General features: G+C 37.6%; 6 protein-coding genes across 6 annotated transcripts; 1 reads left to right on the forward strand and 5 right to left on the reverse strand.

Annotated features, from left to right (window-relative positions):
• The first annotated feature begins 910 nt into the window (after window positions 1-910).
• On the forward strand, window positions 911-5,906 carry LOC141846427 (protein HIGH CHLOROPHYLL FLUORESCENCE PHENOTYPE 244, chloroplastic). Its single transcript, XM_074734473.1, has 8 exons — window positions 911-1,084; window positions 1,214-1,455; window positions 2,050-2,148; window positions 3,136-3,330; window positions 4,150-4,242; window positions 4,372-4,467; window positions 4,899-5,039; window positions 5,583-5,906. Exons 1-8 carry the CDS (start codon window positions 940-942, stop codon window positions 5,757-5,759), a joined length of 1,188 nt encoding a protein of 395 aa, XP_074590574.1. The 5' UTR covers window positions 911-939; the 3' UTR covers window positions 5,760-5,906.
• A 1,962-nt stretch (window positions 5,907-7,868) lies between these two features.
• LOC141846435 (uncharacterized) lies at window positions 7,869-8,696 on the reverse strand. Its single transcript, XM_074734481.1, has one exon. The coding sequence runs from the start codon at window positions 8,694-8,696 to the stop codon at window positions 7,869-7,871; it is 828 nt and encodes a 275-aa protein (XP_074590582.1).
• A 1,376-nt stretch (window positions 8,697-10,072) lies between these two features.
• Window positions 10,073-10,753, reverse strand: LOC141846439 (uncharacterized). The gene has a single exon (XM_074734484.1). The coding sequence runs from the start codon at window positions 10,655-10,657 to the stop codon at window positions 10,073-10,075; it is 585 nt and encodes a 194-aa protein (XP_074590585.1). The 5' UTR covers window positions 10,658-10,753.
• Window positions 10,754-12,600: 1,847 nt separating this feature from the next.
• Window positions 12,601-13,686, reverse strand: LOC141846436 (uncharacterized). The gene has a single exon (XM_074734482.1). It carries the CDS (start codon window positions 13,525-13,527, stop codon window positions 12,703-12,705), a length of 825 nt encoding a protein of 274 aa, XP_074590583.1. The 5' UTR covers window positions 13,528-13,686; the 3' UTR covers window positions 12,601-12,702.
• Window positions 13,687-15,072: 1,386 nt separating this feature from the next.
• On the reverse strand, window positions 15,073-16,235 carry LOC141846438 (uncharacterized). Its single transcript, XM_074734483.1, has one exon. It carries the CDS (start codon window positions 16,233-16,235, stop codon window positions 15,423-15,425), a length of 813 nt encoding a protein of 270 aa, XP_074590584.1. The 3' UTR covers window positions 15,073-15,422.
• A 1,956-nt stretch (window positions 16,236-18,191) lies between these two features.
• On the reverse strand, window positions 18,192-19,060 carry LOC141845778 (uncharacterized). The gene has a single exon (XM_074733785.1). The coding sequence runs from the start codon at window positions 19,022-19,024 to the stop codon at window positions 18,233-18,235; it is 792 nt and encodes a 263-aa protein (XP_074589886.1). The 5' UTR covers window positions 19,025-19,060; the 3' UTR covers window positions 18,192-18,232.
• Between the last annotated feature and the right edge of the window lie 1,161 nt (window positions 19,061-20,221).

A 20,221-nucleotide genomic window follows, 5' to 3' on the forward strand; every position in this document is an offset into this window, starting at 1 on the left:
ATTTCTTCCTATAATTATCCAATTATCCTCTAATACTATTATTTTTTATTTAAATCGATCAAGTGTATTATAACTTCAACAAAAATTAAAATTCACTATTTAGCAGCATGATCGATCTTATAACAATTTGTGAGGAGATAAGTTAAGAAACTTTAATTGACTACTACGAGAAGGATATTATCTCAAATTTATCGAAATTCGATCTTTACTTATTTCAACAAGCTTATCCCGTAATAACCGACTTAATCATGTCTAAGGGACAAGTGCATTATAACAATTATAAACAACGTGAATATGAATTCAACATTATAATTGTTATAATTTTCGTAACTACTGTAATACATCCAATCGAATCACATATTAAATGAAAAATAATTATACAATATTAAATGGATAGTTAGGTAATTATATATGATTAAATAAATAGTTAAGTAATTATATATTATTAAATAATAAAATATGATATAAAAAATATAATCATCTTCTTGAATTTTATCTTTAAATTAATAATATTTAAGTATGATACAAGCGTCTAAAAATAAAAAATATTAAAATGTACAATATATTCTATTTTTTCGCAAATTACATTTTTTCACTGTCAGTTCAACACAGTTAATTAAAAGCTGGATTATATTAAAGCAATTTTAATCAAATTTGAAAAAAAATCATTTAAAATTATTATAATATTATTGGATGTAAAAAATAATAATAATAAATGGAAAAAAGGCTAGACGTTATCCTTTTTTCTCTCTAAAAGTACAAAATAAATTAAAAAAAATTATAAAAAGAAATGGAGTTCATGATCCGTCCGTATTCCACGTGGCAGGATTGCGATCAACAACTGCTCTTCTCCCTCCACCCTTTTCACTCTTCCGCTCGCCTCTCCATCGCAGGCATTCGAAGGCCGAAGAATAGAACAAATCGGCAGGGTTTCCTTCGATGGCGTCGACGAGCCTCTCCTATCTTCCCTCCCCTCCTCGCCACCACCTCCGCCGCCGTCTCCCTTCCAACCTCGCTTTCCTCTCCTGGCGCCGCACTCTAGCGCCCACTCAGCTCGGCCTTCCCTCCGCCTCTCCACCCCCAGGCAAGGACCGCCCTTTCCTTTTCCATTCCCCTACTAGGGCATGCTGTCCGATGCCCTAGTTTAATTGCGTCCTTAGGCGTCGAATCATACGTAGTCTGTTTTGCGTTAATCTTGCTTTTCCCCCAACAGATTCAGGAAGATGTTGTGTTCCGTTTCCGGTTAGATGTACTTCTCAGGCGGCAGTCGCGACGAGCCTGGCGCCGGGAACTCCTGTTAGGCCGACGAGCATCCTTGTGGTTGGGGCTACTGGAACTCTGGGGCGGCAAGTGGTTAGGAGGGCGTTGGATGAAGGCTACGATGTTAGATGTCTTGTGAGACCTCGGCCAGCTCCTGCTGATTTCTTACGGGATTGGGGTGCCATAGTTGTCAATGTAAGTTTCACGTACTTTATTTTCGAAACTTTTCCTTAACTTAGTTTACAATACGCACTCCAGAGATGCTATGCTTGTTTAAGGAATGTCTCTAACCGTTAATTTGATCGTGTGGCGTCTGTGTGTTAGGAAACGGCTTAGAGATTTAAATCCCTTTTATTGTCATACATATTAAACTGAAACAGCAGATTGAAACGCAAGGCACTGTTGATGGATGCTCATGAAGACCCCTAGAACGAGTTTAAACAACAATAACTTGAGAATTATAGGGAAGAATTCAAGTTCGTGCCCTTTTGCTATCTGATGTCATTTTAAAGGTTGAATGGCTAACCGTTTATTACCAAAGCTTAGAATGTTAGGAAAGGATTCGATTATTAAATTTGCAGTTTAAAATAAATTGAAATGTCTAAAGTTGTGATTTGCCTGAACTGCTTGTGAAAATTAGGAGAATCTTCCATAATAAGTTTTTAGGGGAAATTTTGCATCCATTTAAAATCTTATAGATGTACACAGAATAATCAGATAATATTTGTTTTACATTAAATTAACTTCATCTTTTTTGTGCTTAATGATGCACTTCTGATTTTTGAGCAGGGTGATCTCAGCAAACCAGAGACTATACCTGCAACTCTTGTTGGTATTCATACAATAATTGATTGTGCAACAGGGCGACCAGAGGAACCTATTCGAACAGTATGTTATTTACACTTCTCTCCATCCAATTAGATTCTATTTTAAGTAATAAAAAATAAACTGCATGCATACTGATTCATGCTTAACTGTGCTATGCATTGACATAATAGGCTTTGATCGAGGATTACTCTACTACTGGTACATTTATGAGAAAATTTATAAGAGAATAATTACTCTTTTTATTTGTTAATGATTTATAAGTTAGTTAGGTTCCAGCGAGAGATCCTCTACTTGACCCAGAAAGTTTTTCACTTTTCCAACTAATACACAAATTACCGACCATCATTGCTCCTTTTGTTTTCAATTTTTTCATTAATAACAGCATCTCAAGTTGATTCAGATATTGTCCAGAGATTGGAAGGATACTATTTCAAAACCTTATCATTCCATTTTGGTTTGGTTTTGGTCGCTTTGGGGAGGAGTAGAAGGGGAAAGTAGAAGAAGAGGAGGACAAAGAGGAACTTGCGTATTGAGGTACCAGAGGAGGTGGAGGATGGAGGCGAAGCTCTCAATTGACATCCAATGCTTGCGACAAAGGCTCAGTGGTGAAGTAAGAAGGCATGCGATGTATTGAGGTATAGCAAGGAGGTAGAGGATGAAACTGGAGCTCGTGATTGACTCTATGCTTGCAACAAAGACTCGATGCTTGTAACAAAGGCTTGGTAGCGAAGGAAGAAGACTCACAATGTACCAAGGTATCAAGAGGAGGTGGAGGATAAAGGTGGAACTTACTACCAGCACCTGACACTCACGATGCAGACTTGGCAGTGGAGAAAGAAGACTTGCAATGAAGGCTCAACATCAGTTTATTAGCTCACATAAACCTATCAACCATTTGTTCATTCATCAATTACTTTCACTCAGCAAGAAAATAATAAAACAAGGAATGGTCTAATGCTCATTTCACTTACATTAGCTATTCAAAGTTCATTTGTATTTTAGGTATTTAATTGGCTTTGGCCAGTCTAATTGATTCATTCTCCTTAGGTAGATTGGGAAGGGAAGGTTGCTCTAATCCAGTGTGCAAAAGCCATGGGCATTGAGAAGTATGTATTCTATTCCATCCACAACTGTGATAAGCATCCCGAGGTTCCGTTGATGGAAATCAAGCATTGCACTGAGAAATTTCTTCATGATTCTGGTTTAAGCTACCTTATCATCAGATTGTGTGGATTTATGCAGGTATTTTGCGTATTAGAAACTTATAATGCATTGACAATTATCAAGTAGAAGCTACTTAATAGGTAAGGAAACATTTTCTTCAAAAAAGGGCGAGGAAATAATAGTTCAAGTTGAAAATGAAGAAAAAGGAATTTTCCTGATGTTTTACAAAGTAATATTTTTAACTAAAAAGATTTTGAGTTGACTATTATAAATTTTCTTGAGATGATACCTTGTATATAGCCTGAGATATCTACAAACTGCATAACAATTCCAGAATAAAAAGAAAATACTTCACTTGTGTGTATACACCCATGTAGAATATACATACATATACTTGATATCAATTCCTTGTGTATGGAACATCTTCCATAACTGCTTCATATATATTGATAAAGGTGAAGGCAGTTACATATAATTGTTCAGATGGAGAAATGCCTTGTTAGACTAATATCCTGTTATTATTAAAACTAAATAGCACCTATAAGGATATCTGCTAAATGTGTTTGGAACACTTGAAAGCCCTCAGCACGTTGAAGACCTATGAGGAGTCTGAGACACTGAGATTATTGTTATTTTGTTCTTTTTTCCCCTTCAGAAAATGTAATAGTTATTATGCTTGGAGTTATTGTGGCCCAACCTTGATACAACAAGGATCCTGGACTTAAAAGGAGAGCTCATCAAGAGTTATGTTGCTTGATGAAGTTTCCTTCCATATTTTGGTAGCTAATTTCCTTTTTTTGCTTTTGGCCTTCGTCTACCTTTTTCTTCTTGCTCTTGCTCTTGCTCTGTTTGAGTTTTCTACTTCCTCTTAACTTTTCCTACAATTCAATGCAACAGGGCCTCATTGGGCAGTATGCTGTTCCAATTCTAGAAGAAAAATCAGTGTGGGGAACTGATGCTCCGACTCGAATAGCATACATGGATACCCAAGTAAGTTGCTTAATCTTTGTTTATCTTTTTATGTGAGCAAATTGAGTTCCTTTTTGAATTGCCCAGAATCAAAGACTCAGGTACTTGTGGTTTCAGTATTTTTGGTAATCCTTGTCAATGTTATCCCAGGATATCGCTCGACTAACATTTATAGCTGCACGCAATGAGAAGATAAATAAGAAACTTTTGACCTTTGCTGGACCTCGAGCATGGACAACTCAAGAGGTAGGCCTCAGAATGTCATTACAATGGTCAGATTGCTCAAGAAAAATGCTAGCCTAAATCTTCCACCAGTTAAGTCAGATTGAGCTACGAATGAGCATTCTTTTATGCTTTATCTTATAGACTACAAATAGACATTCTTTTAAGCTTTATCTTAAAGAATCTACTTATTAGTTTTGTATCAGATTAAAATCTCAGAATACATTTAACAAAAGCCAAACGTCTGAAGATTCTAGTTTCATTCATATAATTATATAGTATGCCATGAACCAATCCAGCAAATTGTTGAGCTGCACTTTTTCATGGCACATCTATCCCGATTGTTTTACTTGAACACCTTTTTTTCTTTTTTGTTCTTAGAGTTATCAAGCTTTTTTGTGAGAGGTGATGGAGGTGCCTGTTTTTCACTTTCCTCCTGTGCTTTTCTGTTCCAGGTGATTACTCTATGTGAGAGACTGGCAGGACAAGATGCCAATATAACCACTGTCCCTGTTTCAATCTTGAAATTTACTCGTCAGCTTACTCGTTTTTTCCAATGGACCAATGATGTCGCTGACAGATTAGCATTTTCAGAGGTAGTTTTTTCTTACAACTAATATACTTCTTATTGAAGGCTGATTTTTTATGTGCAATATGTCTGTTGAGGGGAATGCAAGTTTGTTTTGAACAAACTGCGCATTTTACTGAAAATTGCTTCTCATTTTGGTCTTTTCTTACTGAGGCTCTTTTTATGTTTCTTTGGCAATTAAGAGAGCTCCTAGTCTTTGAATTTGTTACAAATGATCAGGCCAATGACCTAAAGCAATTGCCCTTGTTGAATCTCACATCTTCGCAAAAGGGTTCTTGTAACTTCATAAATAGTAAGTGATTTTCCACTAAAATGTTGGCATTTTGGGTTGACTTGAGCTCCCTCTTAGGCTTTATCAAAAGCACCCTAACAAGGTTTGAGGTTTGCCTTTCTTCAATGGAGATTTCGCCTGTTGTTTTCAACTACAAGATCTTCTCGATTTGCCAAAGACTGATTTTTATGCCTCCTAAACCTGCAAGCAATTAAAACAGTGGTTATATATACTTCATTGAAATTCTACATTCATTGCTTTCTCCATTGTGGATTTCAGGTGCTCTCCAGTGACACAGTGTTCTCCGCTCCCATGAAGGAGACGTACGAGCTCCTCGGAGTGGACCAGAATGATATTGTAACCCTGGAGAGGTACATGCAGGATTATTTCACCAATATCTTGAAGAAACTCAAAGATCTCAAAGCTCAATCCAAGCAGACAGACATATTTTTTTGACATTTTAGGAGTATCCAATCACTTGTTGCTTCAAGAGCTCGATGGCCAAACGCGGATTGTTTGTTCTTGATTGGGTTCGCCAGTTGAAGTTGTAAAGAGAGAAATATATACTCAAGTCAGATGAATGAAGCAGCCTGCTTTTTCTTAGTTTTGTGTGCGTCACTTCATTTTGATGAGAAACTATTTTGGTTCATTTATATTATTAATAAAATATACTAATTTAAATTATAAAGGATAAACTAAAGATATCTCGATTTAAAATTGAGGTGGGCTCGAGATTGAGATCCCTAAGGTCCAGATCATGGCGGTCGCCACTGCCTCTTTTTGGTGTCTTCGACGACAATCTGGGGAGAACGCAGGCGAAAGACAGGACGAAGGGAGACGCCAACGATTCCCGAGCTTTAGGCGACAGCAAGAATCCCTCCTCCTCGATCAGGTGATGACCAGAGACAGAGGGCTTTCTTTTTCTTTTTTTTTTTGTTTACTTACTGATTTTATTGGTCCTCGAGCTTCCATTGTTGCAGTTTTGCTGGTGCGACAGGAAGAATCTGCACCCGGAGTGCTCGCCGGTCCCCATGCGAAGCCAACACATGAACGCAGGTAGTGGTTAGCTGTTCTTCTCTGGTCGATTAGTGTTGCACCGCTTTGTGCTGTACTTTCTTGTCTCGACAACACAATACACAGTGCGTGGGATTTTTTGATGCATTGATCCATTGACCTATATATCTTATAATGCCTTAGTCAAGCTAGTGCCGATTGTTTGAGCTTAAAATAATCATTCCATGCCAGTTCACTGTCAACATGAATCTGACCATAGATGTCAAAGACACTAAATATTCCGGCGATATTGTGTTCCCTGCAAGGGATTGCTGCATTGACCATAAAAAAAAATGAACTTAAATCACATCTTGTAGTTCCTACGATAAATTGGTGGCAGGGAAAAAATTACTAACTGATGTAAATCGATCTGCTTGAAAGTTTTTTTTACTGATTTTATTATGTTAGCATTGTTTATCATTTTGGAATCCTGGTAGATGATAAACTTCTGTGGATACGAAGCCATAATTACAATGAGAAAGGGTGTGCTTTGTAGGCTGAATAATTTTCATGATATTGAAAGAAGTTTCTGTGTGAAGTAGAGTACATGGATGTTTCTAGTAATTTTTTAATCTGATTTTGGTTGACTCCAATCTTGTTCTTAAAAAATGGTATCACGCTCTCTCCTGTTAAGGCGAGAAGATGAAATCATGGACATTGAGGGGGCATTATCTCAGTGTGGACATAGCGAGAATTGAGTTTGGTTTCATTGAACATGATTGCTTTTTAACAAAACTAGTTTGGTCTTGATTTTAAGTCTCTTGCCTCAAGTACCTGAATTCTGGTATGCCATAAAAATGGTACATTGGAGGTTACACATATTGCAACTTGTTTTCCATACCAGCCTATTGGCTGGTCTGGGTCTACAAAATGAAGCAGATTTTGTTGAAAGTTAAAGCCGAAATTGAATAGTTCCACAGGAATGGGAGAGGTTCATGATGAGAATCCACTCGATTATGAAATGGAGTGACATCAACATTAAGACAGCTACTTGATTATAGTATGCTAGTTGCTATCTATATAGATTCCCCATCTATATATGTGATCCCTACGACATGAGAATAGAAGCGAGTAGCTTTCGGTGTTGGTTTGTATTCTCTACAATAGATGAGACTTTGAATGGATTTTGCTCTCTTCTTCTAGTTCCCTGCTGATGAGTAAAGGCCTACAAATTACAGTTTGGATTAATATTTATTAAAAGTTAATACATATGATATATTATGAATGTCAAATAGAAATCTAATGATTTTTTTAGGTTCTTACAATCCTATAATCTGAATCTGGAAACATCTTCCTATTCCTAGGTAGAATCTCGATCTTGAGAATGCTGGGTTGCCATTTCTAAAGGACAAGAAATAAGGAAAATAAGCAGCACTTTGAAAAAGTAGAAGAAAGTATTAATCAAACAGTATTTTCTATATATTATACAAAAACAGAACAAGGTGCAAACATTAGCAAATCCTCTACAATTTGGACGCTAATGAGGGTAAGTGACCAAAAAGTTGTTAGTTGTTACAAACTGAAGAAGTTAAGAACAGCGACTCTATTTCGGATTATTCTTCTATACAAGAAATCTAATCCTTCTTCTAGATGGTTAATGCTGTTCTGAAATGTCTGCAATTGGTATTTGATCTTCGGTACACATTCATCATTAGCTTCAGCATCCTCGTGCTCACCCTTGCATGTTACTTTCCTCTTGTGCAATGCTTTTGAGACAAGAGGCCATCTGCTTGCTTTTCTCTTTGGCCTTGGCATGGACAAGAAATCAGAGAGAGACTGAAGAAGATGAATGGCAAAAACTCTTGCTTCCTTCAAACTTCTGATCACCTTCCAGGAATCAAATTCCTTATCTTCAGTGGAACTCATGGCATCTTTGCCATTCATATGCTTCAGTGATCTGAAGCAATTTTGAATATTCTTCCGCAACTTCTTATCAGAAAGGATGTGAGTGTGTATATCATGCTTGGCCACTTCTTCCCCTTGTCTTCTAAGGGCCATCTCATGGTCCCTAATTTGATCTTTTATTTGTTGCATGCAATCTCTCAGGGAGCCAAGCAATTCCAACAGCCTGATAGAGCTATCCAACTCTACTTCCATCCAATTCTTCTGTTGTTGACTGGAGAAGTGCTGGTTGCTGCTAGGCAAGTGAAGAAGCTCGTCAATGCACTCATATAAACCTCCAAGCCCCTTCAACCCATCCACTATCATATGTGATGTTAAAGGGGATTGAGCCAAAAAAGACCTGAGCTTTCTCAGCTCTTCCTCTGTTTTGAGCATGGAAGGGTGATCTCTAGATGGTAGACTGATGGATCGGACATGGAAAGGCTGACTTGCAGCCATTACTATGTGATGTTGGAAAGCAGAGAACCAAAGAGAATTTGATGGGAAGATGTGTGGACTGTGGAGCCTGGAACTTCCTCTACTTATAGATCAAGTATCCTGCAACAGGATGGAGGCAACTGGAATATTTACAGATAAGCTGAAGATAACATGTGAAGTATGCAATTTGGATCTGGTAACCTCTTCTCATAGCAGGACGAATCATTTCTCATTTCTTAAATACTACTGAGTTCCACATGCGCATTAGATTACAGTTGTTATCTTCTTTAATTTTTACACATGATTGTGTCTGAGTATAGACAACAGTGTTAAGCAGGTTACGTGCCATCATTTGTGAGGTTGATTATTGTGCTTTTTAATGCTAATATAACATAAACGAGTTTTAGATTCTGTCTGCTTGTTAGGTCGCAGTTTCAAGCTGAAGATCAATAATACATCATAGATTAATATCTGAGCTGAACAAGCTCATTTCTGGTCTCTTAATTACTACTTAGTTTCAGATGCATGTGCTTGAATCAGTCCTCAATTTTCTTATCACACGCATGGTTGTAGGTTGGATAGATTAAATCTTTATGCAGAGTGGATTCCAATGTTTGTGAGTTGTTTTAGTTCTGAGCTGCACCAGATCTCCAGAGGTGTAGAAAGAGAAAGCTAGCATCAATAATACATCAAATGATTAATCATGTCAAAGATAATTAAAAGATGAAATCACAGACATGAGGGAGCATTATTATCTCAGTACGGCCAGTGCAAGAATTGGGTTTGGTTCCATATTTTGATCTTGATTTTAAGTCTCCGGCCTCAAGTACCTGAATGCAGGCATGTTGTGCAGAAGGAACTACAAGGATGGTAGGACACCGATACATGATAAGAGCTGGGCTTACAAAATAAAGCACATTCTGTTGAAAGTCCCAACAAGATGAGAATAGAAGTGAGTCGCTTCCAGAATCATCGTGTAGTCTCTACAGTAGATGAAACTTTCAATGGATTCTGCTTTCCTCTTCTAGGTTTCTATTGATGACGGAAAGCCTACAAATTACAACTTGGTTTAATAATATATATTGAAGGTTGTATATGACAAATTAAATGTCTAATAGAAACCAAAAAGCTATTTTAATTTTGTTTTAGGCTCTAACAATTCTATGTTTCATCCCTATGATCTGAACGTGTGGGCCTTTTTTTGTTCCTAGGTAGGATCTCGATCTTGGGAAAATAAGGAAAATATGCAACACTTGGAAAAATTAGAAGAGAGGAAATTGTTGATCAAACTCCAGTATATATATATATATATATAGTATACAAAATTGGCAGAAGGTACAAAGTTAGCAATTCCTCTAAAACTTGAATGCTAATGAGGGTAAGTGGCCGATAAGCCATTACAAACTGAAGAAGTTAAGAACAGCGACTCTGTTTCGGATTATTCTTCTATACAAGAAATCTAATCCTTCTTCAATATGTTCAATGCTGTTCTGAAACATCTGCAATTGGATTTGAATCTTCAGAACACCTCCATCATTAGCTTCAACTTCCTCGCACTCATCTTTGCATGCTACTTTCCTCTTGCATAATGCATTTGAAATAAGAGACCATCTGCTGGCTTTTGTCTTTGGCCTCGGCATGGACGAGAAGTTAAAGACTGACTGAAGAAGAGAAATGGTGAGCTCTCTTGCTTGCTTCAAAATTTTGAACACCTTCGAAGAATCAAATTCCTCATCTCCAATGTAGCTCAAGGCATCTTTATCATCCATATGGTTCAGTGTTCTAAAACAACTTTGAATATTCTTCCGCAACCTTTTATCAGGAAGGATGTTAGTGTGCATCTCAATCTTAGTCACTGCTTCTCCTCGTCTTCTAAGGGTCATTTCGTGGCCTCTAATATGCTCTTTTATTTGTTGCATGCTATCTCTCAGGGTGGCAAGCAAGTCTAACAGCCTGATAGAACCATCCAACTCTACTTCCATCAATTTCTTCTGTTGGTTACCTGAGCAATGCTGGTTGCTGCTAGGCAAATGAAGAAGTTCATTGATGCACTCATACAAACTTCCAAGCTCCTTTAGCCCATCCAACATCATATGGGATGTTAAAGAGGATTGAGCTATAAAAGACTTGAGCTTCCTCAGCTCTTTCTCTGTTTTGAGCATGGAAGGGTGATCTCTGGATGGTAGGCTGATGGATCGGACATGGGAAGGCTGACTTGCAGCCATTACTAGGTGATCTTGGAAAATAGAGAACCTGAGAAAATTTTATGGGAGATGTGTGGAATTTGGAGCCTGGGATTTCCTCTTATAGATCAAATATACTGAAGCTGAATGGAGGCAAATAGCATCTTTACAGATAAGCTCAATATGACAAGTGAAACCTACAATTTGGATCTGGTAACCTTTTCTCTTAGCAGGACGAATCATTTCTGGTTTCTTAATTGCTACTGAGTTCCATGTGCATGCATTAGATCACAGTTAATATCTTCTTGAATGTTTATTATACTCATGATTCCAGCCTGGATATAGACACAATGTTAGATACATAATAGAATAATCTGTCTAAGCTGGAGAATCTCATTTCTCATCTCTTAGTGACCAATTAGTTCCAGATGCAGAATCATGCAATTTCCTTATCACAAGCATATTTTCAGGCAGGATAGGTTGTCTTTAATGTGGATGGATTCCAATGTTCGTTAGCTGTTCTAGTTCTAAGCTTTGATCGATGTACTAATTTTATACTAAAATAGGATGCACGAGTGATTATGTCTGCCTGTCAGGTCATACCTTGAAACTAGCATCAATTATACGCCAAGGATTAATCATGTAAAAGACAATCCCATAGATGCAATAGCTCCCAGAAGGTAGAGAAGACAATTAATCATGGCAAATTTGTATGTATAAATCTTTGCACAGCAAAATCTTTTATTGGAAATAGAAAGTATCTTTCGTAGGAAATATGAGTGGCTTTTTAGCGAATTTAAATTCTTCAAATGAACTAATTTATATGGGTTATGCAAAAAATGATCAAATTATGTGCCCGGCAGGAGCTAATTGATCCCCTCCATCCAAAACCTTTACAACAAAGGTAAGAAGTTTCATGGGTTCCTTATCATTTGATGATGGGGTGGACTATGTTTTGAGTTAGTTGTTTGAACAGGCACCCTAATGCACTCTAAGTTTTAGCATCCTCCACATATGAGATTGCTAATCATATTTAACAGTATAAGGCACATATAGTCATGCTTCTCTTTTGCTCAATATGAAGGACTTGATTTTTTATGGTAATATTTTGCTGCATCTTCTTTTGTTAGATAATTTTGATAAATTCTTTTAAACTATCTAATTTGCTATGATTAGTGTATTAGCCTTTACCATGGTTGTCAAGATTGTGATCGAGAGAGCTTTGGATTTTAGGAACCAAACTAACTTAAATGATCCACATCCTAAGTAAGATCTGAAGCGAACTAAGATCTTATGAAGCTACAATTGTTTTCTTATTGTTTTTACACAGGATTTCAATCCCAACAATCTTGTTTAGATGGATTGTATTGATATTTACTTAGACATCTAAAAAAAATTGAGGTTTATTGGAAATGGATTATCTTTTTCCATTATATCCTTTTAGAAAAATTTCACTTTATGAGATTCTTTTAAGATGAATCCTTGTTTACTTTTGTCATTGGCATCCATCTTATAGCTATCATATGTTACTTATTACATAATGATAAATTATAAATGTTTGATAGAGTTCCAACAAATATTTTGATTAATTTTTGGATCTTAAATTCCTAGTGTTCCATTGCTATATTCTAAATTTATGGACAACTTCTCGTTCATAGGTAGGATCTCCATCTTAACAAAGAGAGGTTTTTCCATTTCTAAAACACAACACTTGGAAAAATGCAAACGAAGGAGATCTTTAATCAGACAGTATAACATATATTTATACAAAATTGTTAAAGATACAAACATTAGCAATTCCTCTAAAATTTGGATGCTAATGAGAGGAAGTGCCCCATAAACCATTACAAACTGAAGAAGTTAAGAACAGTGACTCTATTTTGGATCATTCTTCTATACAAGAAATCTAATCCTTCTTCTAGATGGTTAATGCTGTTCTGAAACGTCTGCAATTGGTATTTGATCTTCGGTACACATTCATCATTAGCTTCAGCATCCTCGTGCTCACCCTTGCATGTTACTTTCCTCTTGTGCAATGCTTTTGAGATAAGAGGCCATCTGCTTTCTTTTCTCTTTGGCCTTGGCATGGACAAGAAATCAGAGAGAGACTGAAGAAGATGAATGGCAAGAACTCTTGCTTCCTTCAAACTTTCTATCACCTTCCAGGAATCAAATTCCTTATCTTCAGTGCAACTCAAGGCATCTTTGCCATTCATATGCTTCAGTGATCTGAAGCAATTTTGAATATTCTTCCGCAACTTCTTATCAGAAAGGATAGTGTGTATCTCATGCTTGGCCACTTCTTCTCCTTGTCTTCTAAGGGCCATCTCGTGGTCCCTAATTTGGTCTTTTATTTGTTGCATGCAATCTTTCAGGGTTCCAAGCACTTCCAACAGCCTGATAGAGCCATCCAACTCTACTTCCATCCATTCCTTCTGTTGTTGACTGGAGAACTGCTGGTTGCTGCTAGGCAAGTGAAGAAGCTCGTCAATGCACTCATACAAACCTCCAAGCCCCTTCAGCCCATCCACTATCATAAGTGATGTTAAAGAGGATTGAGCCATAAAAGACCTGAGCTTTCTCAGCTCTTCCTCTGTTTTGAGCATGGAGGGGTGATCTCTAGATGGTAGACTGATGGATCGGACATGGAAAGGCTGACTTGCAGCCATTACTATGTGATGTTGGAAAGCAAAGAACCTGAGAATTTGATGGGAAGATGTGTGGACTGTGGAGTCTGGGACTTCCTCTACTTATAGATCAAGTATCCTGCAGTAGAATGGAGGCAACTGGAATATTTACAGATAAGCTGAAGATGACATGTGAAGTATGCAATTTGGATCTGGTAACCTCTTCCCATAGCACAACGAATCATTTCTCATTTCTTTAATACTATTGAGTTCCACATGCATGCATCAGATTACAGTTATATCTTCTTTAATGAGTGTTATGCAGGTTAGGTTCCATCTTTGTAAGATTGATTATTTTTCTAATTTAATGATAATTATAACATACACAAGCTTTTGGTTCTGTCTGCTTGTTAGGCCACAGTTGAAGCTAAACATCAATAATACATAATAGATTAATCCTCTAATCTGGACTAGCTCATTTCTCATGTCTCTGTCTGCTTGTCAGATGCATGTGTTTCCTCATGATCCTCATGGTTTCTTTATTCTTGTTCTGAGCTTGGTTAGTGTACTAATTTAATACTAATATCGGATGCACGAGTATTGTGTCTCCTTGTGAGGTCATACCTTGAAGTTAGCATCTCATAATGCATCAATGATCAATCATGGTGCAAGATAATCGGCCAGATGCAGTATCCTCCAGAAGTGCAGAGACTACAATTAATTATGCCAAATGGTGACATGGCAAATTGGTTTATGCATGTCTCTGTACAGCATAACTTTTTTGATGGAAACAGAAAATATCTTTTATAAGGAATATGATAGTCCCTTTTAGGGAAATTTGAATCCTTCCAATGTTTGCATTGAATTAAATTGTGATCAAATGACATCACTGCAAGTCTCCTAGAACATTAATGTATCGTAGGTCTGTGTATAGCAAATATTCTGTTGGAAACTAAATATTGGAGTTGATAAGATTTTTTTGTCAACAAATTTGAAATCTTCATAATTTTGTGATGATTAAATTTATATAGGTAGCCACAAAGTGTTCAAATTAGACTGCAGCAAGTCGCCTAAAACTATAGCATATGACAACAATAAGGGTAAGAGGTCTCATTGGATTCTTATCAGCTGATGATAGTGATAAGATGATCTTTTCTTTGAATTAGTTGCTGGAACAACCATTCTAATGCACTCTAACGTGGTTATGACATTTGTTGAACAGATATGGCATATTTTATATGGTAAATTTGAATTTGATCTGTGTGAGTATTAAGATCAGCTTGATATCTTGCGATTAAATTACTTCCATGCATATTGAAACAAAGCAACAACAGAGATCTTGATATTTAGTGTGAAAGAAAAATACAGAAAATATGAAAAAGAAAATCAAGGTTGGAATATAATAGATATCATGGTTATATATCAGACAGAAGCAAGATTAAACTCATGGGATAGAACAACAAGAACATGATAGCATAGTCAGTTCCATGTTAAAGTTGAGTTTCCTTGCTTGCCAATCACAATATCCTTCTTTATAAAAGGTTGAGGTTGTTCCTTCTTGTTTATAAGAGGTTGAGACTTGAACCCGTGATCTCTAGGTCACACGATAATAACTTTACCATTGCGTCAAGGTTCCCCTTCTTCAAATTGTTTGAATATTGTATATAAATTGTGAATGTCAAATAGAGTTACAAAAAATAATTAAATTAATTTTTATGTTTTTACAATCCTAAGCTTTGTTCCTATGATCCAAAATTGTGGACCTCTTCCTAAAGCACAAGAAAATAAGAAAATAGGCAACAGTAGGGAAAATTAGAGAAAGAAGGTTATTAATCAAACAGTATAATATATTTAATATACAAAATTCGTACAAGGTATGAACATTAGCAATTCCTCCAAAATTTTAATGCTAATGAGGGTAAGTGGCCTAAAAGTTATTACAAACTGAAGAAATTAAGAACAGCAACTCTGTTTCGGATTATGCTTCTATACAAGGAATCTAATCCTTCTTCCAAATGTTTGATGCTGTTTTGAAACGTCTGCAATTGGTAATGTGTCGTCGCTTCATCTTTAACATCCTCATGCTCACCCTCACATGTTACTTTCCTCTTCTGCAATGCCTTTGAGATAAGAAACCATCTGCTGGTTTTGGTTTTTGGCCTTGGCATGGACAAAAAGTTGAAGACGAACTGAAGAAGAGAAATGGTGAACAATCTCACTTCCTTCAGAATTTTGCTCGCCTTACAGGGACCGAATTGCTCATCTCCTGTGCAGCTCAAAGCATCTTTTTCATCCATATGCTTCAGTGATCTGAAGCAATTCTGAATATTCTTCAGCAACTTCTTATCAGAAAGGATGTGAGTCTGTATCTTGCTTTTGGCCACTGCCCCTCGTCTTCTAAGGGCAATTTCATGGTCTCTAATTCCATCTTTTATTTGTTGCAGGCAATCTCTCAGGGCACCAAGCAAATCCAACAGCTTGATAGAGCCATCCAACTCTACTTCCATCCATTTCTTCTGTTGTTGATTGGAGAAGTGCTGATTGCTGCTAGGCGAGTGAAGAAGCTCATCGATGCACTCGTACAAACCTCCAAGCCCCTTCAGCCCATCCACTATCATATGTGATGTTAAAGAGGATTGAGCCATAAAAGACCCAAACTTTTTCAGCTCTTCCTCTGTTTTGAGCATGGAGGGGTGATCTCTAGATGGTAGACTGATGGATCGGACATGGAAAGGCTGACTTGCAGCCATTACTATGTGATGTTGGAAAGCAGAGAACCTGAGAAAATTTGATCAGAAAATGTGTCGACCGAGGAGCCCGGAATTTCCTCTACTTATAGATCAAGTATCATGAATTCAGCAGAATGGAGGCAACTGGAATCTTTACAGATAAGTTCAATACGACATGTGAAGCATGCAATTTGGATCTGGTAACCTCTTACCAGGAGGAATCATTTCTCATTTCTAAACTACTAGTGAGTTCCACATGCACGCATTAGATTACAGTTATTATCGTCTTTGATCAGCATTAAGCAGGTCAGATTCCATCTTTATGAGATTGATTATTGTGCTTATTTTATGATAATATAACATGCACGAGCTGATGGTTCTGTCTGCTTGTCTGGTCACAGTTTGAAGCTAAACATCAATAATACACAATAGATTAGTCTCTTTAGCTTCATATTCATGTTCTGAACCACACAATTTCCTAATCGCATGCATAGTTCTAGGCTGGATCGATCCGATGTCTGTGAATTGTTCTTGTTTTCAGCTTGATTACTGTACTAATTCGATATTAATATTCGATGCATGAGTGTTGTGTCTGCTTGTTAGGTCACACCTTGAAGCTAGCATCAATAATACATTGCGAAAGACAATCACAAGATGCAGTAGCCTTCAGAAGAGAGTGAAGACAAATCATGCCAAATGGTCACATGGAACTTTGGTATGTATCTAACTGTAAACAGCAAAACTTTTTGCTGGAAATAGATTCTCGAACGTGCCATTTGGCGGTCGGTTATAAATTGATCTCGTGATTTACCTTCCTTCATATAATCTGAGAACGGACTGTGAGAAGCGTCTGAGATCAACATAATCATCTTTTACTGCAATTAAAATATGTTTTTAATGATTTTGTTTTGTTCCTTTTCTCTCCTTCCAGGGTTCCCCCTCCCCAAGCTGTTGTTGCACAGATGGCCATGTGAGCTCGATTATTGCAAGTATCCTCTCTCTTTGTGTTTGAATCACAGTTAGTCGATAATTGAGTCAACAGAAGGCAGCTTTATGCATGTTTAATGCATTAATTCGATTGACTAATAGAAAGAATAGAGTTGTTAATCTACCTGCGCTGTCCTAATTGCAAACTAATACCTATTTTCATGCCTCTTAATCAGAGAATCCACATTGATATTAATATAACAATCAATTATGAGTATTAATATTAAAAATAAATGTGAATGTGTTCCGTAAAAAGGTGGAATATTCGACAGAGAGTTCTACGATCATCTATGACAGGTAAATTGAGAAATTGTGACCACGACATAAGAGGGTATCATCTTGACTTCGTTGAGATTCGAATCCTTATCCTTTTCTTGTGAAAATTTGTTTGTGTTGAATTTCTATGCCTCGGGGGCAAATGTGAATGTGTTGTTTTTTTTTCTATGTAAAAAGATGAATCGTGAACGAATTGTGAGGAGGTGAATTCGAAAAACTTAAGTTGAGTCCCGACTCATAATGAAGGTATTGCTCGACTTCGTGATTCAAACGACTTGTCCTCTTCTGTAAGATTGTTCCGTCGTAACCAATTCAGTTATGTTCCAGCGGCTAATGTGAATGTGTTCGTTTAAAAGTTAAACGAGCTTAGCGATCCCACACGGTTAACGATAATATTTGTAATTCATGTAATATATATATAGATATATACATATTCGCGAGCCTCTTAATGAACACATTACCAATGTGAATGTGTTCAAATCAATACAAATGGGTGTTAATAAAAGAGAAGTGTATATGTGAAGTATTATATTTTAAAAATTTAAATGTGTGAAATAAAATTTTCAATCCTTAACTTTTCTTTAATCAAGTTTCTATTGAATGAATCAAATTTGTGATTTTTTTTTCGTTCTTTATTTCTGATGTATTTCGTGATTAATTTGGAAAATTAATTTGAATCTGGTCTTTACAAGACATATGCGAACTGTACAATTATCTCCTTCATATTTCAAAATTTCAAATTTAACCCCCAAACTTTACAAAGCAGGTGTGAGAATGTTGAGGAGCGAGACTCTGATGTTGATCAAGCCCCTTAGTACCCTCCCGCTCCCCTCTTCCAACCCTTCGATCGGCGGCGCCGGCACTTCCTCCACGGCCTCTCTTTCCCTCTTCGACGCCTTCCTCCTCATCGGCCACAACGGCGGAGAATTCTTCGACATCGCGGCCGCGACCGCGGCTGCCGCCGATGCGGTCGCGGAGAACACGGCGGCCGATGCGGAAGCTGTCGCTGCCACTGCCTCCGTCAGGATCCCGGCGACCTCGGCCTCCGCCGCGTCCTCCCACTGCCCCGGAGGCATGGATCTGGCCAGGCCCTTGACGGCCGCGGCCACCCGGAGGAGCTCCTTCTCCGTCCGGCGGTAGGAGCGCGCGGCAGAGGCGATCCGCGTGGGCTCGGACCTCCTGACCGCTGCTCGGGCCTCCGCACGTAGATCGGCGAGGTCGATTGCGACGGAGCGGAAGGAACCATGGGCGTCCGCCAGGAGGAGCAAGGCGTCGAGAAGACGGTCGGTCCAGGTGGGGCGCCGTCGAAGCGCGCCGTGGGCGTGCGGGAGGCGGAGAAGGTCGTCGAGGGCGGCGAGGAGGCGGTCGATCCGATCGAGGCCCGCGTGGTCGGAGGACGAGCGGATCTGGTCGAGGACGCGGGAGAGGGCTGGGTGGGAGAGGCAGGGGAGGCTGGCGGAGCGAAGGTGGTGACCCCTGCGGCGGGCCGGGCTGGATCCGAGGCTTTGGCCGGGAAGGGAGAGGGAACGACGGAATCCGGCGACCATTTCAGGTGTGCCCTTGCTCCTCTTTGGTTACCTTCGTCTTCTTTTTCTGTGCGTTTTCGGTGATCGAAGGCGTGAGATTTATAACGGGATTAGAGAAGAGTAGATTAATTAATCGACAAATTAAATTAATAATTAATTTAGGAAATAATTTATTTATTTATTAAAAAAAAAAAGAGTTTGGCGCACGAGAGGAGAGACAGGCTACAGAGTTGCATGTGAAGGCGTGGCGCCCCAGGATTCTGTTTGAGGCGGTGAGGCGACACCACTAGGTAATCACAGAGAGCGTTTCTTCCCAATACTTGGGACAGTGAATCGATCTCTTAAATTATTAATTTTAAATTTATTATCGATTATTTGTTAAGATAAATAATTTTTTAATATATAATTGATTGTATATATATATATATATAATATTTAAAAATATTTATATTTTAATAGTTATGATTTCTTAACTATTATCACGTATATTTATGATAAAAATATTATATTATATTTATTTTTATTTATATTGTAGCAAGCTATGAAATTATAACTGCTATAATACGGATTCAATTTGTTGATTTAATAATCACATTGTAGTAATTACGAAATTATAATTACTACAACGTAAATATTTTTGAATGTTAAGTATGTCAGATATATTGTAGCAATTACGAAATTATAATTGTTATAATGCATTCTATCTGTTTGAAAATTAAATAAGAAATTTAAATAGGGATAACAGTAATAAAATAGTACGGAAGGATATTTAGATAAATATATGGAATGTTATTTTGATTAAAAAGTAAAATAGAATTCACCTCATTTAAAAATATAATTTATACCTATTTAAAAATAAAAATTTAAAATATTCATCTAATTTAAAATTCCAACTCTAATTTCTCTGCCAATTCCAGTCACCCAAATTAAATAAAATTTGTTATTTGAGGTGTGTATGGCAACACTCGGTTTCAGTCAGTGTGAACGTGTCAATGCAGTATTGGATATCTGGCAATTGATTTCTCAAAAGCTGCGTAGGGCGTCCATTATGCGGTCAGTTCCATCCTGCAGTGACTATCTTAATAATAATAACAATAATAGAGGAAGAGCCCACTCTGTGCGTGCCAATCATTGGGATCGAATTGAATGTGCGTGGCATGCCCCACATCATGATCTGCCACCGGAACGCCTGATCTGGGGCGAGCTCGAAAGGTCCCC

Source organism: Curcuma longa, chromosome 15 (genome assembly GCF_044706935.1).
Source record: "Curcuma longa cultivar G26 ecotype Majalengka, Jawa Barat chromosome 15, ITB_CL_G26_1.1, whole genome shotgun sequence".
Classification (NCBI taxonomy): domain Eukaryota; kingdom Viridiplantae; phylum Streptophyta; class Magnoliopsida; order Zingiberales; family Zingiberaceae; genus Curcuma; species Curcuma longa.

Excerpts from the sequence above, each read along its gene's own strand:
- LOC141846427 (XM_074734473.1), top strand. The coding sequence starts at position 940 with ATGGCGTCGACGAGCCTCTCCTATCTTCCCTCCCCTCCTCGCCACCAC. Across the intron at positions 1,085-1,213 it reads CTCCGCCTCTCCACCCCCAG|ATTCAGGAAGATGTTGTGTT; the intron begins GCAAGGACCGCC and ends TTCCCCCAACAG. Across the intron at positions 2,149-3,135 it reads CAGAGGAACCTATTCGAACA|GTAGATTGGGAAGGGAAGGT; the intron begins GTATGTTATTTA and ends CATTCTCCTTAG.
- LOC141846435 (XM_074734481.1), bottom strand. The coding sequence starts at position 8,696 with ATGGCTGCAAGTCAGCCTTTCCATGTCCGATCCATCAGTCTACCATCT.
- LOC141846439 (XM_074734484.1), bottom strand. The coding sequence starts at position 10,657 with ATGGAAGTAGAGTTGGATGGTTCTATCAGGCTGTTAGACTTGCTTGCC.
- LOC141846436 (XM_074734482.1), bottom strand. The coding sequence starts at position 13,527 with ATGGCTGCAAGTCAGCCTTTCCATGTCCGATCCATCAGTCTACCATCT.
- LOC141846438 (XM_074734483.1), bottom strand. The coding sequence starts at position 16,235 with ATGGCTGCAAGTCAGCCTTTCCATGTCCGATCCATCAGTCTACCATCT.
- LOC141845778 (XM_074733785.1), bottom strand. The coding sequence starts at position 19,024 with ATGGTCGCCGGATTCCGTCGTTCCCTCTCCCTTCCCGGCCAAAGCCTC.